This window comes from Aphis gossypii, chromosome 2 (genome assembly GCF_020184175.1).
Source record: "Aphis gossypii isolate Hap1 chromosome 2, ASM2018417v2, whole genome shotgun sequence".
NCBI lineage: Eukaryota > Metazoa > Arthropoda > Insecta > Hemiptera > Aphididae > Aphis > Aphis gossypii.
The window spans coordinates 16920181-16933726 of record NC_065531.1 but is presented as its reverse complement, the minus strand read 5'-3'; the positions used below and the strand labels follow the sequence as shown (position 1 = coordinate 16933726).

The following is a 13546-nucleotide window of genomic DNA, read 5'->3' as shown; positions in this document are numbered from 1 at the left end:
TCTGCAATTATAACTCAATTAGAACAGCCATACACCACCACGTTACCGCAAAAAAGTATGCGTCTCATTATACACGTTCCAACTACTCGTGTACAAACTGACTCGGTGTCACGTACCATTAAAATAATCAAGCGAGACGAAAACAAATTGTTAGTTGACGAAAATGGGAATGTATTGAATTATATTTTTTACGTGACTTAATATTAAGCGCTTAGTGTACACGATTTGAACGTGAAAAATAATAATTGGAAACGTACATAATGCGTCAATCACTAACATCGCATTATTACGAGTCACGTAAAACGGCGTAGAAAAATAAATTACGAAAAAAAATTCGAATTTTCTTGTCACATTCCGAGAATCGTTACGATCGAGCGCTACACGTGGACTTCTTATAATGGTAATAATGAAACCCGTACATTCAAATTGTATTTTTACGTACCCGTAGAAAACAAAATCAAAGTTTAAAAACCATTCAATCTCATATAATATAGATACATAGTAAATTATAAACATAGTATATAACATATAACCATTAATTATAAATACTATAGTATTTATAATCAATGATATAACCATAGTTCATAATATAGCCAAATATATATCCGACAATGACGATGTGGAGTTAAGCCAAAGAGCATAATAATGTGAAAACAAAACGCGATGTCGACAATAATGTTTAAAATTAAAAAAAAAAAATCAAATCGAAATATTTACCTGCTGTGAGTAATGTAACTGTTTTTGAGGAAACTGCACCGGTGGGCGTTTGTACTATACATCTATAAGATCCCGCGTCGCCACCTTTTCTGTTCACCACCTATAAATTATAATGATATATATAAATATAGACATCAATGAGATATAACGAATTCCAATTATTAAGTTGAAAACGTATACAATAAACTATAATATAAAAATATAAACGTATAGAATTATATAATAAAATAAGTGATACCATATTATAGCATACCCATCACGGGAGTTCTATAACTAATAATAAAATGACAAATTTTTCTATACTTTACCAGGGGCGGTAATTGATATTAATTAACAATTTTCTGCATTTTGACGACGTATAATAATAGCATTTGTGCCATTCAAAAGACAATACTTTGACACTATACACTGTACACTGTACAAAGCTCTATTTAAAAAAAAATATGTCACTCGGTACCTATTCAAATTCAACGCCCACGAAAATTTACGGAACAATGAAATTATTCATTATTTAAAAGTTTCGAGAAAAAACATTCACTAGTAGAGCATAAGTAAGTACCTACTAAAGACCTGCACGGGCCGGGCTTACCCAGCCCGGTCCGAAATTGGCCCGGCCCGGACGGGCTTTGGGCCGGGCCGGGTTTCTATAAAATGCAAGACGGGCCGGGCCGGACCTTTAATAGGACAAAATTTACGGGTCCGGACCGGGCCGGACTTTCCCTAAATGGAAGGCGGGCCGGGCCGGACTTCCTTTACATCAAAGGCGGGCGGGCCGGGCTTCTACATAAGAAATTCACCAATATAAAAAATTTTTTGTTTAATATTTTTAGGGGGGCTTTTAGGCTAAAAAATTATTTTTTTTCGGGAGAGGTGCTAAGCTCCCGTACGCCAGACATTTTGTATTAAATGTGTTAAATATCCTGGCCGAGCAGTTTTTAAAATTACGAACCAAACGTACATGGTTCGGCTTCCTCACCAAATGGAAAATACTATTCCTGGGCCGGGCCGGGCTTTCTAAAAATTTTAACGGGCCGGGTCGGCCCGGGCTGCCAAAAAATATTGTCGGGCCGGATCGGGCCGGGCTTACTCACAATAAACAATTCCCGTGCAGGGCCGGGCTGTCAAAAAATATTGTCGGGCCGGATCGGGCCGGGCTTACTCACAATAAACAATTCCCGGGCCGAGCCGGGCTGTCAAAAAATATTACCGGGTCGGGCCGGGCTGTAAATTATCGGCCCGTGCAGACCTTTAGTACCTACTCACATATACTAAGTACCTACACAAAAGTCAAAAATATATGATACTATAAATGTATAATTCTAATACACATACACAAGCATTATAAATCAAATATAAGTATACTTACCTACCTATAGAAATATTAATATAATTTTTACCACATAAGAGCTTATTGTTAAATAAAATAAAGTTTATATTGTGTTTGACTCATATGACGACGATTTTATTTTTATCACACTGTGAAAACTATGAACTAATGACCTCACTTATTATAGGCTCAAACGCGGGTGAAGACTCATTTGCGCACAAATTAATGTATTTTTTAAATTTACGGCAACTCCTTTACGCACAAAATTGTGAACAATATAAAAAACCAGCTAATGGGTAAAATTTTGAGTGTGTCGTGTGTCCGTATACTCTTAAGGCATAATGTTTATTTTCAATCGTGATTTTCTTTCAATTTTCATCTATCAATCAAAAAATACTCGAAAATTGATTTTGAAATAAATTGAAGGAGGCTTAAATACTTTTTCGGTTTACCTTATTTAAACCCAACACAATGAATAATAAATATGCAGGTACTTTAAATTATTTTAAAGACATAATAACATTTATTTAATTGTGTTAATGACTTGATTGTAAAAATAATTGTTTAACTGTGATAAAAATTATTTTTTTTTATCGACAAAATTGTAAATAATGGCTTATTAGGAAAGTTATGCTAAATTAAACAGCTCAAACAACATTTTTACACCAGAATATGATTAGATAGAAAGTCCTAAGTAATAAAAGGTGAATGAAAATGATATATGAGTATAATTATTTTCCATTAGCATTGACCAATACGAAAATGTTGAAAGGTACATATAAGTTATGTAAAAAACACATCGTAAACATATTGTCCCTGGATTTGTTTCACTATTTAAGACTACGAGTTAAAAAATGATAAACTGATTAAGTAATACCACAATATATATATATATAAATAATAAATTCTCGTCGGATCTTCTGTAAATTTTTCTAAAGACATGTACACTGTACAGTGTGACTTAATCGTACCTTAGTGTGTTTTAGGAATGGAAAATTACTACAAATGACACAAATATTTTTATAGAATCATCGGATTTTTTTTCAATTGTAAAACTGCTTATTTTCCTTAGGCATTAAAAAAATAAAAAGGAATTTTATTTTTATATTAGTAATATTTAGATCCATCAATACTATACAAGCCATAAATTATAGTTACACGGGTCAGTGACCAATTTAATTTCCGAGCAACCTACCTATAACTTATTCATACATATTTTTATCTCTCAACGATTGAACAACTAATTGTGGGTTTAATAACATCAATATTCAATGGAATGTTAGTTTAAAATGTGTATAATAAATAATAATAGGAAAACAGCATATAATCGGTGTTAGAAAAAATTAAAACAAATATTTTATTTGCATATTTTACATTGATTTTTTTTTTTTTGATATTGTTCAGAGTTCATTTTCCACAACTTTCCATTTATTTGGTATCGACAAAGTGAAGTGGCCAATTATATTCAGATAACATTCAGTTATACATATAAAGTAGATTGTAATGAATGTATACACACGTATTATTTATTTTTGTATATCAGATACTCAGTTATAGTAAAATTATTAATTTTTATTATATATTATTAATCATAAATAATATTATATTATTAGCAATAAGTGTATTAGCGCTTTTATTTTATATTAGTAAGCACGTCTAGCCCCCGATTTAGTTAGTGGTATAAACGCTATAAACTAATCTATTTAATATTAGGTATACAAAGTTATTCAACGAACATACTGCTGCTATTTTTCTTTAATAATGAATTTATTCAAATTCAAATTATTTAAATTTTCTAGTATAAATACTTAAGAACTACATTTTCCAAAAACTTGAAATTAAATGTATTATTTAAGAGGAAAATGTGAATGAGCGTACTATTTATAGGTGAAACACCCTGTAAATTATAATTTATGAAAGATTCTGAAATTGAATACGAATAATGCACTTGAAGTACAAACAATATTGAATACATACATTTATGCCATGTATCCGATTGATACAAATTATAATGCTGTGCGAGTGCGGTTATTTATACAATAGAATATAATATTAAACTACACGAGTACGTACATATATTTTATTATTTTATAAGGTTTTCAAACATATTTAGTGCATTTATATATGTATAAATCCTCTGTAGGCAATACGCATACAATAAAGAAACTAAATAAATTATCAAGCCCATTACTTCCTGAAACAAAAAAATTGCTTACGGTTTTGAAAAACAGAGAGCCGTTGGGAAGAATCTGGCGGCGCGAGTCATTGACTAGATCCAAAGTGCGATTGTTGTACATCCATAGATACGTGGCATTAGGCAGGGTTGAATGACATTGTAACGTAAAAGGCTTACTGCGGACCGCAACGCCATCCTCGGGTGGCTCGGTGATCCACGTTATATCTGATCCAATGTCGGCCGTCATGTCCGCTCGTGCTATTTAATTAATTAAAATATAAATTATACAAATAGTTAGATTTTTTTTTTTTTGGGAATATTAAAATCAATCACATATTATGTGATTTTTAAAAGTGTATAGTTGACTTAATTGCATAGTGACTTTTAAAAATTATTACAATAGAATAAAATTATTCTTGAGAATATACCTATTTTAAAATTAATTTTCTTACTAAATCTGGAAAATTATCACAAAGTTAATTTTGTTTTTCACCACATTTTCACATCTCAAAGATTTAAAAAAAAAATAGTTTCAAAAATAACCAGAGGTGTGCCAAGAGGGAATGATGTTGTCATATCCCCACACATACTCTTTTTTATACGCGTGTCGGTAATTATATCCAGTAATACTAATTCTGCCAAACAATAAAATACAAAGTTACGCGACAAAGTGAAACTGGTATCAAATATAAGGCGTCACGTGGGGATGTGCAAAATTGATATATCATTCTCTTGTTGAACAGAGTATAGGACATTTCAGTTCCAACAGGAAAAAAGGTAATTTGCTTATTTTAATTTTTTAGTCATGTTAAAAATTATTATACATTGATACATATACAATTTATTGTATAGAAAGGTTATTTTCCGGGAAGCTAAATTGTTACGTTTTTAAAAATATATCTATTTTCATACATACATAAATACAGTCGACTCTCAGTAACTCTAACCTTGATAACTCGAAATTCTCGATATCTCGAATAATTAATATTCCCCTTCAAATAACAATAACACCTAATGTTTAAATAATCTTGTTAACTCGAAAATTAATTTGACAAATTTTCGATATCTCGAGTTTTCTTATCCAAATTTAGTACTAAAAATAGTTTATCAAGGCGATTATTTTTCATTTATGAGTTGTTATGTAAAACCTGACCATTAGAGACAAATAAATATTTGTAACTTAAACTTTGGTATTATAGTAACTCCATACAATAAATTTCAGTTAAGTTTTATGTCATCTGTTCGTTCAATCATTTATCGTGTGTAACAGTATTAATACAGTGGTTATTATGGCTCAAAAAGAAAATAAACATTATTACTGGCAGAAAAATTAACTTGTTTAAAATTATTGAAAAAGACAAAAAGAAAAAACATGAAATAGCCAAAGATTTTGTAATTCCAGCGAGAACATTGTCTACAATAATAAAAAATAAAGATGTTATTTTAAAAATATTTAATTTAAAATTAATAAATTTAATTGAAAACTTTATTTAAACTTGGCAACTTGGAAAAAATGAAACCAGGAGAATACTGTAATATAGAATTCTGTTTATTAAAATGGGTTCAACATGACTTGACAGAAAAATGAGAATGTAAGAAAACATATTTTATTTTATTTCTTTAATGTAAAAATTATTTAAACGTTTTTGATAACTCGACATTTTTGGTTAAGTCGATTTTTTTCCCCTTGAATTTCGAGTTACCGAGAGTCGACTATATATATATAGGAAATTGGGTAAAATTAAAAAAATTATCTTCATCTATCAATGTTAAATATTAATTAAGGAGTAGATTTTTATCGTAAATTATTATGATTTATTAATTTGTAGAATAATCTTATTTTTTAGATTTGCATATATAGAATTAAATTATTATACTATAAGGTTTTTATTGGTCTTTGTCGTAATGGATCACTACAATCCGAGTAGAGGCAACAATGACCACTACGTCCTAAAAGACATAATACCTACATTACAATAGATTTAAATTAATTGTACGATATTTGTCGTATATAGGTGTATGATTTCTCTTGCAATGCCAGTCTATATGAAATATTTATAATATTTATATTTTGTCAGTCAACGATCAAAGTTTGTGTGTAACACTTCTATTTTTGTATATTCTGTGATCTATATAATATATCTTAATACCTATCCATCGATATAAAGAATTATTTATCAACATACAACATATACATTTCATCCCCCTATAGGAAAAGGCTGAGAATAATTACTGAGTAGTACCTACTTAAACTTATTTAACACAATAGAGATAAAAAATGTATAGGTGTAGGTACATCACGTGGTTTTGTGAAATTTTGAATATTTTTTATGATAACGTAAAATTGGATTTAATGACTAATGAACAATTATTTACAACTATTTCTTTCATATTTAAGAAACATTAGAAACTTAGAACATCTTCAGTACCTAATAGTGATTTCCAATTTTTAACTTTTAGTAATTTACCTATAACACGTTATTAAATATTTTAATAATCAATTTTAACAAAAGTATTTAGGTATCAAGTACGCTATTAATGAGTTTTCTTCTTTCTAATTTTTTATGTATAGACCAAGTAGTTTTAGAGGGCGAGGCCCTTAAGATCCCCACTAGTTTCACTTATACTATGCTCGTAGTACAACTAGGATGAATTTTTTATACTATCGATCATTTTTATTAAAATATGATTATATAACAGGTCAATTAATTCGACCTATTACACAGAAATAGGTACACGAGAAATAATACACAATCAATGGTTTACAACCGCGACACATGTATATTTGATATATACCTAGTCTACTATAACAGCATACAAAGGAAAATATAAGTATACACTATACAATGTAAAATAATCGCATATAAAATAATTAATTCTTCTGCTGTGTAAAAAAAAATCATCATTGTAATTTCAAATAATGGCCGTAGTTTAAGAATAAAAATATTAAATATTAATTTTTAGATGAGTAATTTTAATTTTTTATTGCATTTTTATAACAAATCTTTACGTATTATCTATAACTATAAAACAATGAGTTTCTTACAATACTTTCTTTACCTATAATTGTGATACAATACGGTTGAAAAATATCTATAAATAACGAACTTTAATAGGAACAGAACAAAAAATTAAACGTTTTTTAGATGTTTTCGTTACAATAAGATAAATTCAGTTTCTTAGTACTTCTATAAAGTTATAAATTATAACCCATAATATATTAATACATCGCAAATTATTTATTTATTTGAATAAATCTGGTAAAATAAACCAATAAAATGTATACAATAAATTGATTAAAAAGTGTAACAAATAGTATACCTACGTTTAATGATTTTTAATATAATAATATATATATTATACATGCATATAGAAGAAATACAAAATACAAGATTAACAATTAACTAATATATAGAATTTCATAAGAAAAATAATTATCAATACTGGCTAATTTTAATCAGATAATAATTGATTTTCCATCGCTGCCAAATGAACGATGTCATATTATTACCTATGTAGTACATACGAGTGTTGAATCTCGGTCGAGAATGAGATTTTCGTCCCACGCCCGGTATAAAAAAAATTGTTGTTATACATTCCGAGAATACGACTTAAGTATGTTTTAGTTTTATACATATTTTACCATATAATAAATAAATGCAATTTTAAAATTATTTAAAATATATACGTATTACCATTCTCTACAGTTCACTATCTTTTTGACAAGTAACAGTAAAATAAATATAGCAGTTAAAATTAAAGAGCATAAGCACTATTGAAATTCAATATTTATCTACGTAAATTAGAATATATAAATGCTGCTTAAAAGAGGATAAAGATTGTTCAGTGAAAAGATTTGTTTTAGATTTATTTAATAAATACATAATACAATATATGGATCAGTCCATCACATAACTATTTCACTGGGTTGGAATACAAAATGACATTACATCTAATAATTACGTGTTAAAGAATTAAAAATTATGACGACTAAAAAATACGGGATAGTCAATTTTATTATATCTAAGCAAAAATATTATAAAAAAAAAAAAACATATATAAAATTTAATTCAAATCCAGGAAGTTGGTTGAAAACAAGAATAGTCAAAATAAGTATGTAAGAAGTATAAAACCCGTACAGCTCTTAATTATTTGAGATTCCACCTTCTTAAGACTCTCACTCAGCTCAAAGATTTCTAAATAACCAAAAGAACAATATACATAGCTTTTCTGAGACCAATTATATGGTACTATAACATTCAACTTTGAGGCTCAGCCAAGCCATCAAAATACTAAAACAACACAGGCATTCTAGTTTATAAATTATGTCAACGATTATTATCAGGTACCTCTGGTACATCACCAATGACTCACTTCATAAAACCATTTACATTCCAACCTTCAATACTCTTGCCAAGCTCACTTACAAAAGATACACAAAACTTACAGTCAAACTTACACTCAAATCCTATCATCACTCAATTATTATTCAAAAAAATTTCAGGTAATCCACTATCCACCCAAGCACCTTAAAAAGAACTAGTATAGAAACCCACTCTCTCCTTAAAAACATCTTCCGCGGAGTGCAGCTATTCCACCAATCAAATCTCATTAAATATACTTATTGTACAACAAGTAAAAACAGATTGTAAGCACATCAAATATTGTTTCAATAAAAAATAAGAAAAGATTTTAGGGAACAAATAAACATTTTTAACAGCTTTCAATAACAGTTTATAACTAAGAAGGTATGAAGACCCTATGTTAGAACAATATTCAAAGGCAGACCTAATGAAAGAACATAATATGATTAACACCCAACAGTGTCAAAGACCTTAGAAAAATCAGTGAATATGACAACAGCTAGATAGATATTCTCAAAAACGCCATTTATAAATTAAGTAAAGAATAAAGATTAATAATAATAGTTATTATTATAATTAATAGTTGTTGATTTCAAATTTTAAAATTCATGTTACTCATTGATTATTTTAGAATCATGTATGATGTAATAAATTAAAAATAAGAATATTGAGGTATATATTAATATAAATATTATTATAATATTAAATTTATAATATTAAATACCTTACATTTACACTACACACTCGGCAGATCATATCAAATGATAAATAGTTATAAAAATGTAAATGATTCAATATGCATAGAAATGATCGTGGCACTTAATACTTGGACTATCAGCAAACCGGCTTGCCATTGCTGAAGGGAGACCATGCTGGTGTGCCCTTTATGTTGGCGTATCGTGATAATTAGGTACTAGTTTTTATCGATATCAAAATATTTTTATTATATTTTTTTTTAACAAGTTTTAGTCATATTGCTGATACATTTTATATGATAATATTATATTATAGATTATAAAAAGATGTGGACTTTTTGTAATTATAAAATATAATAATTTATCTTCAAATAATCTAGGAATCAGGGGAAATGGGGAAATGTGACAATATAACTAATTACATTGAGGGAATCAAAATTTGGATCGATAAGGAAAACTATATTAGATTTTTAGAAATCCGAAAAACATCGAATAAAAAAGACCAGTTAAATATTTACAATGAAGTAAATTAAGTCGATTTTGAAAAATTAAAATTTGATCATTCAACTGTTTTTAACGTAAATATAATATTGGATATTTGGTGTACGCTATAATATATTATACCTTTACTATATATATATACTATATATAAATATTATATATATTACACATATTATATTAACCTTACGCGTTGTAGGAGCATAAAAGAATAATAATCAAGACACATTATTGGAATATCCAAATTCATAAATAACAAAGAACAATGTACAGTGTCAATGATAGTTGATATGCCATGAACTAGAAACTACATTATACATACCTATATATATTTCTTAAATTCGGCAATCTTACAAGCCCCGTACTAATTTTTAATTGAACAAACAGTTACGACTTGCAATACAGGAAGTCAACTACTTTACTATAATTTTTTATCTTTAAGGTTAATCAATATGAATTGTTTACGGTCTTTTTTTAAAGATTTATTTCTGTCCCACGCTTTATTTCTACTATAATAAAATATACTACTATGCTGTTGCCCCGATGTGAAAAAACAATCGATTATGGTTGAATACAACGAATATTATAATACTTTTACTTTTGTAACTTCAGAAAAATGTACACATTTACAACGACTGCGAATTACGATTCAAAAATGAATATCCATAAAACCGAAATTATATCTAACAATAATATTATCAATTACTTGTACGTACACAAAATATCAAAGTAATTAATCACCAAAAATAAAATAAAATAATTTTTAGTGCCCCAAAAAGCGATAACAAACAATAAAACACACACACACATCATTGTAAAATCAATACATCCATTGCTCCGCTCGGGATTTAAAATAAATTAAGATAAAAAAATGTTTTTAAAAATTGAATCACAAGAAAAAAATGAATACTGGCCCTCCTAGGTACTTAACTGTTAGCTATGAGTTATCAACCTATACCATTTATCGCACACTGTGTGGCTGTTAAAAAGCCACATGCATTGTATATTTTTGTATCTTTAAGCTTTGAATATTTTATTATTAATTTAAATAAAAAAATTGAATTATAAATTTATAAAATATTTTAACGTATTAATTAAATAAAAACGTGGTAATTTAATTACTATAAATGAACCCCTGAGGCGAAGCTGCAGTTAGGTTCCTGCGATGGTCAGGGGCTAGTTTTCATGTCAAAAACGAATGAGGTGATATACCCACTGAACTCAGTACTGTATAGAGATCAGTGATACCCGATTGAGCATGATCGTTATCAGCCAACTAATGTCCCGGTGTCCAGAAAAGAGATCTCGTAATGTAAAAATATCCTGAATTAAAGTTTAGTTTTAAAAATGCTAATTTTTATTAAACACATGTTTTGTATAAAACATAACTAGAAGTTAGGCCTAACTTAATCAACTCGCATTTTTATGATGTTATACATAAAAATTAAATGTAGTCCGTGTTACCAATACCTCCCCCCATCAAGCGATATCCTGCGATCCACCTATCAATTAGAATATAATATTTATAAAAAGATATCACACAACCTCATACTACAAAAACTGTATTTACTATTCTTCTTATACCTGACATATAAAATATTATTCTGTGAATCACGAGTTTGTTTAATTAGAACGGAAATTACGAATTATTGAGAGCGCGTCATCTACAAGGTTTGTTAAATATTAAATCCTAAAACAAGAAAATTTAAAATGTTATGTATTTTTAACAATATAGTTTTAAAATTCTTACGTTTTTAATGAACTTCCACAAAATAACTCCAAACACTCAAAATAAAAATTATAAACATATATTTTCGATATTTTTTTATTACTGTAAGAAGTATATGTCACATAATATAAGGAAAATTGTATTCACACACTTATTGTCTAAAAACATTTTATCAGCATAAATCGAAAAAAAACTCAACCATTAAAAATATTAGTAGTTGAAAAAGAACCAAAATATTTTGAAAATCATATCGTATTTAGAAAATACTTATTTAAATATAAAAAATACCCTGATTCATTTTTTAATTAGGTACAACTTAAAAAACAAAAACATTAATGTTGCATAAATATACTCCCGTTATTCCATATATTTTTTTACAGTTATCTATACTTATTTATTTTTAAAACTACTGGGTGTCTTAACTTTTGACCCTCAAAGTACTAACTATCTAAATCTAATTTACAATCGGAACTATATTATAATCTAAAGATAAAAAATTGAACATCCATATACAATACGCTCAAAAAAATACTCAAAATAACTAAAGGCTAAAAATAAATACTAAATATATCAATTAATATCGCATACAATTAATATTGTACACCTAAATCCGTTAATTATTTATACATAAGAAAAAAATTATAAGTTATCTTAGAAACTATATTATTTTACCCCCACCGTCGCGGTCGATAGGCCAACAAAAACAAACACAATAAAGAATAGTAATAATCCGTCCTGACGATGACCTCGACTGCGCACAGCATCAGTAAGTTGTTTTCGAGTGGACTATTACGTATTTTATCGTATCAACTGTGTGTGCCATCGCTGATGGATATTTTCAAACTCTCCTAGTCGTCCTGTTCAAGGCCAATGTCATCATCATTGTGGAGTTTTTATTATTTCTTTACCAACAGGCGTTAGCCTTTTGTCAGCGTTACATAGCATCCCTCCTACTCAACTACGCAATACCCAATACTACTAATAAAATAAATCCATAACATATTATAATGTGTATATAATAAAAATTGAGTTCAATACGTAATAGCCAATAGGTAATTAATAGTATTATTAACACTAATATTCTACAAATCAAGAAATCCAAATATATGTTTTATTCGAAATCGATAGAAAACTACGGCACGCATACATGCCTCACAAATTTTGCAGGAAAAAAATAGTATACTACTAAAAAAAAACACCCAGGTTATTGCGTGTGTATTCGGCAGGTGAATTCGTTTGAGGCCAAATAATCAACGGGGGCACGTGTTTTTATTATTATTGCGCAAACCGGTTTATTTTTTTATTCGGACGGTTGTTACCTACCGTAGGTCGGCTTCTAATACAAACACAACACACTCACGAAATAATTTCGGATTTCTGGAAACCCAAATTTATGGTAATCAAGCTTCTTTGTTTTTACCTATATACATCGCGATGCGTGATGCAATCGGATACTGGCACGGATTTTAATTTTAAAATATTCGCCGATTACATGTTTGCGTTTTTATACAAAAAAAGTATATAGTTTTATACAGGGAAGTTGTGCGATCTAAACGCATATTTATGTATATTCTTTCTCCGCGATACAGAAACGATTTCTTTATTACCTATTGCTTAAAAGAGAAAAAATTCAGCTCGTCCAATAACAGTTTTGTGGTTTGTATTACTACTAATGCATCGTGCCATCGTAGTGCGATATAATACTATATATACTATACTAGTTGCTTACGAAAGGGATTGGTTAGATACTTTTTCTATTATCGAATTGCATCAAAGATAATTTTAAACATTAAGTATAGGCACTGTAATAATATAACCTTATAGGAAAAAATATATAATATTATTTATATTGTATTATCATTATTAATATATTATTATAGTAGAGCAGTTTTAGTTAATCTATAATGTTAATTTTTTTTAGTAAAATTATAAGAATTGATTATTCTTTATAATATTACTTTATTAAATTAAAAACAAGTATAATTTTCACGTATTGACGTTTTATATCATTATTAAACAATGAGAAAATAATCATGTTAG

At 28.3% G+C, this 13546-nt stretch overlaps 1 protein-coding gene across 1 annotated transcript in view; it reads right to left on the bottom strand.

The window, feature by feature from the left end:
• Window positions 1-13546, bottom strand: part of LOC114127441 (protogenin B-like) — a 40130-nt gene that overhangs the window by 10366 nt on the left and 16218 nt on the right. The window contains exons 2-3 of the mRNA XM_027991677.2: window positions 4261-4478; window positions 718-817 (exon numbers count right to left, since the gene is read on the bottom strand). Of these exons, the coding sequence (XP_027847478.2) occupies window positions 718-817; window positions 4261-4478 (318 nt within the window). The remainder of the gene's footprint in view (window positions 1-717; window positions 818-4260; window positions 4479-13546) is intronic.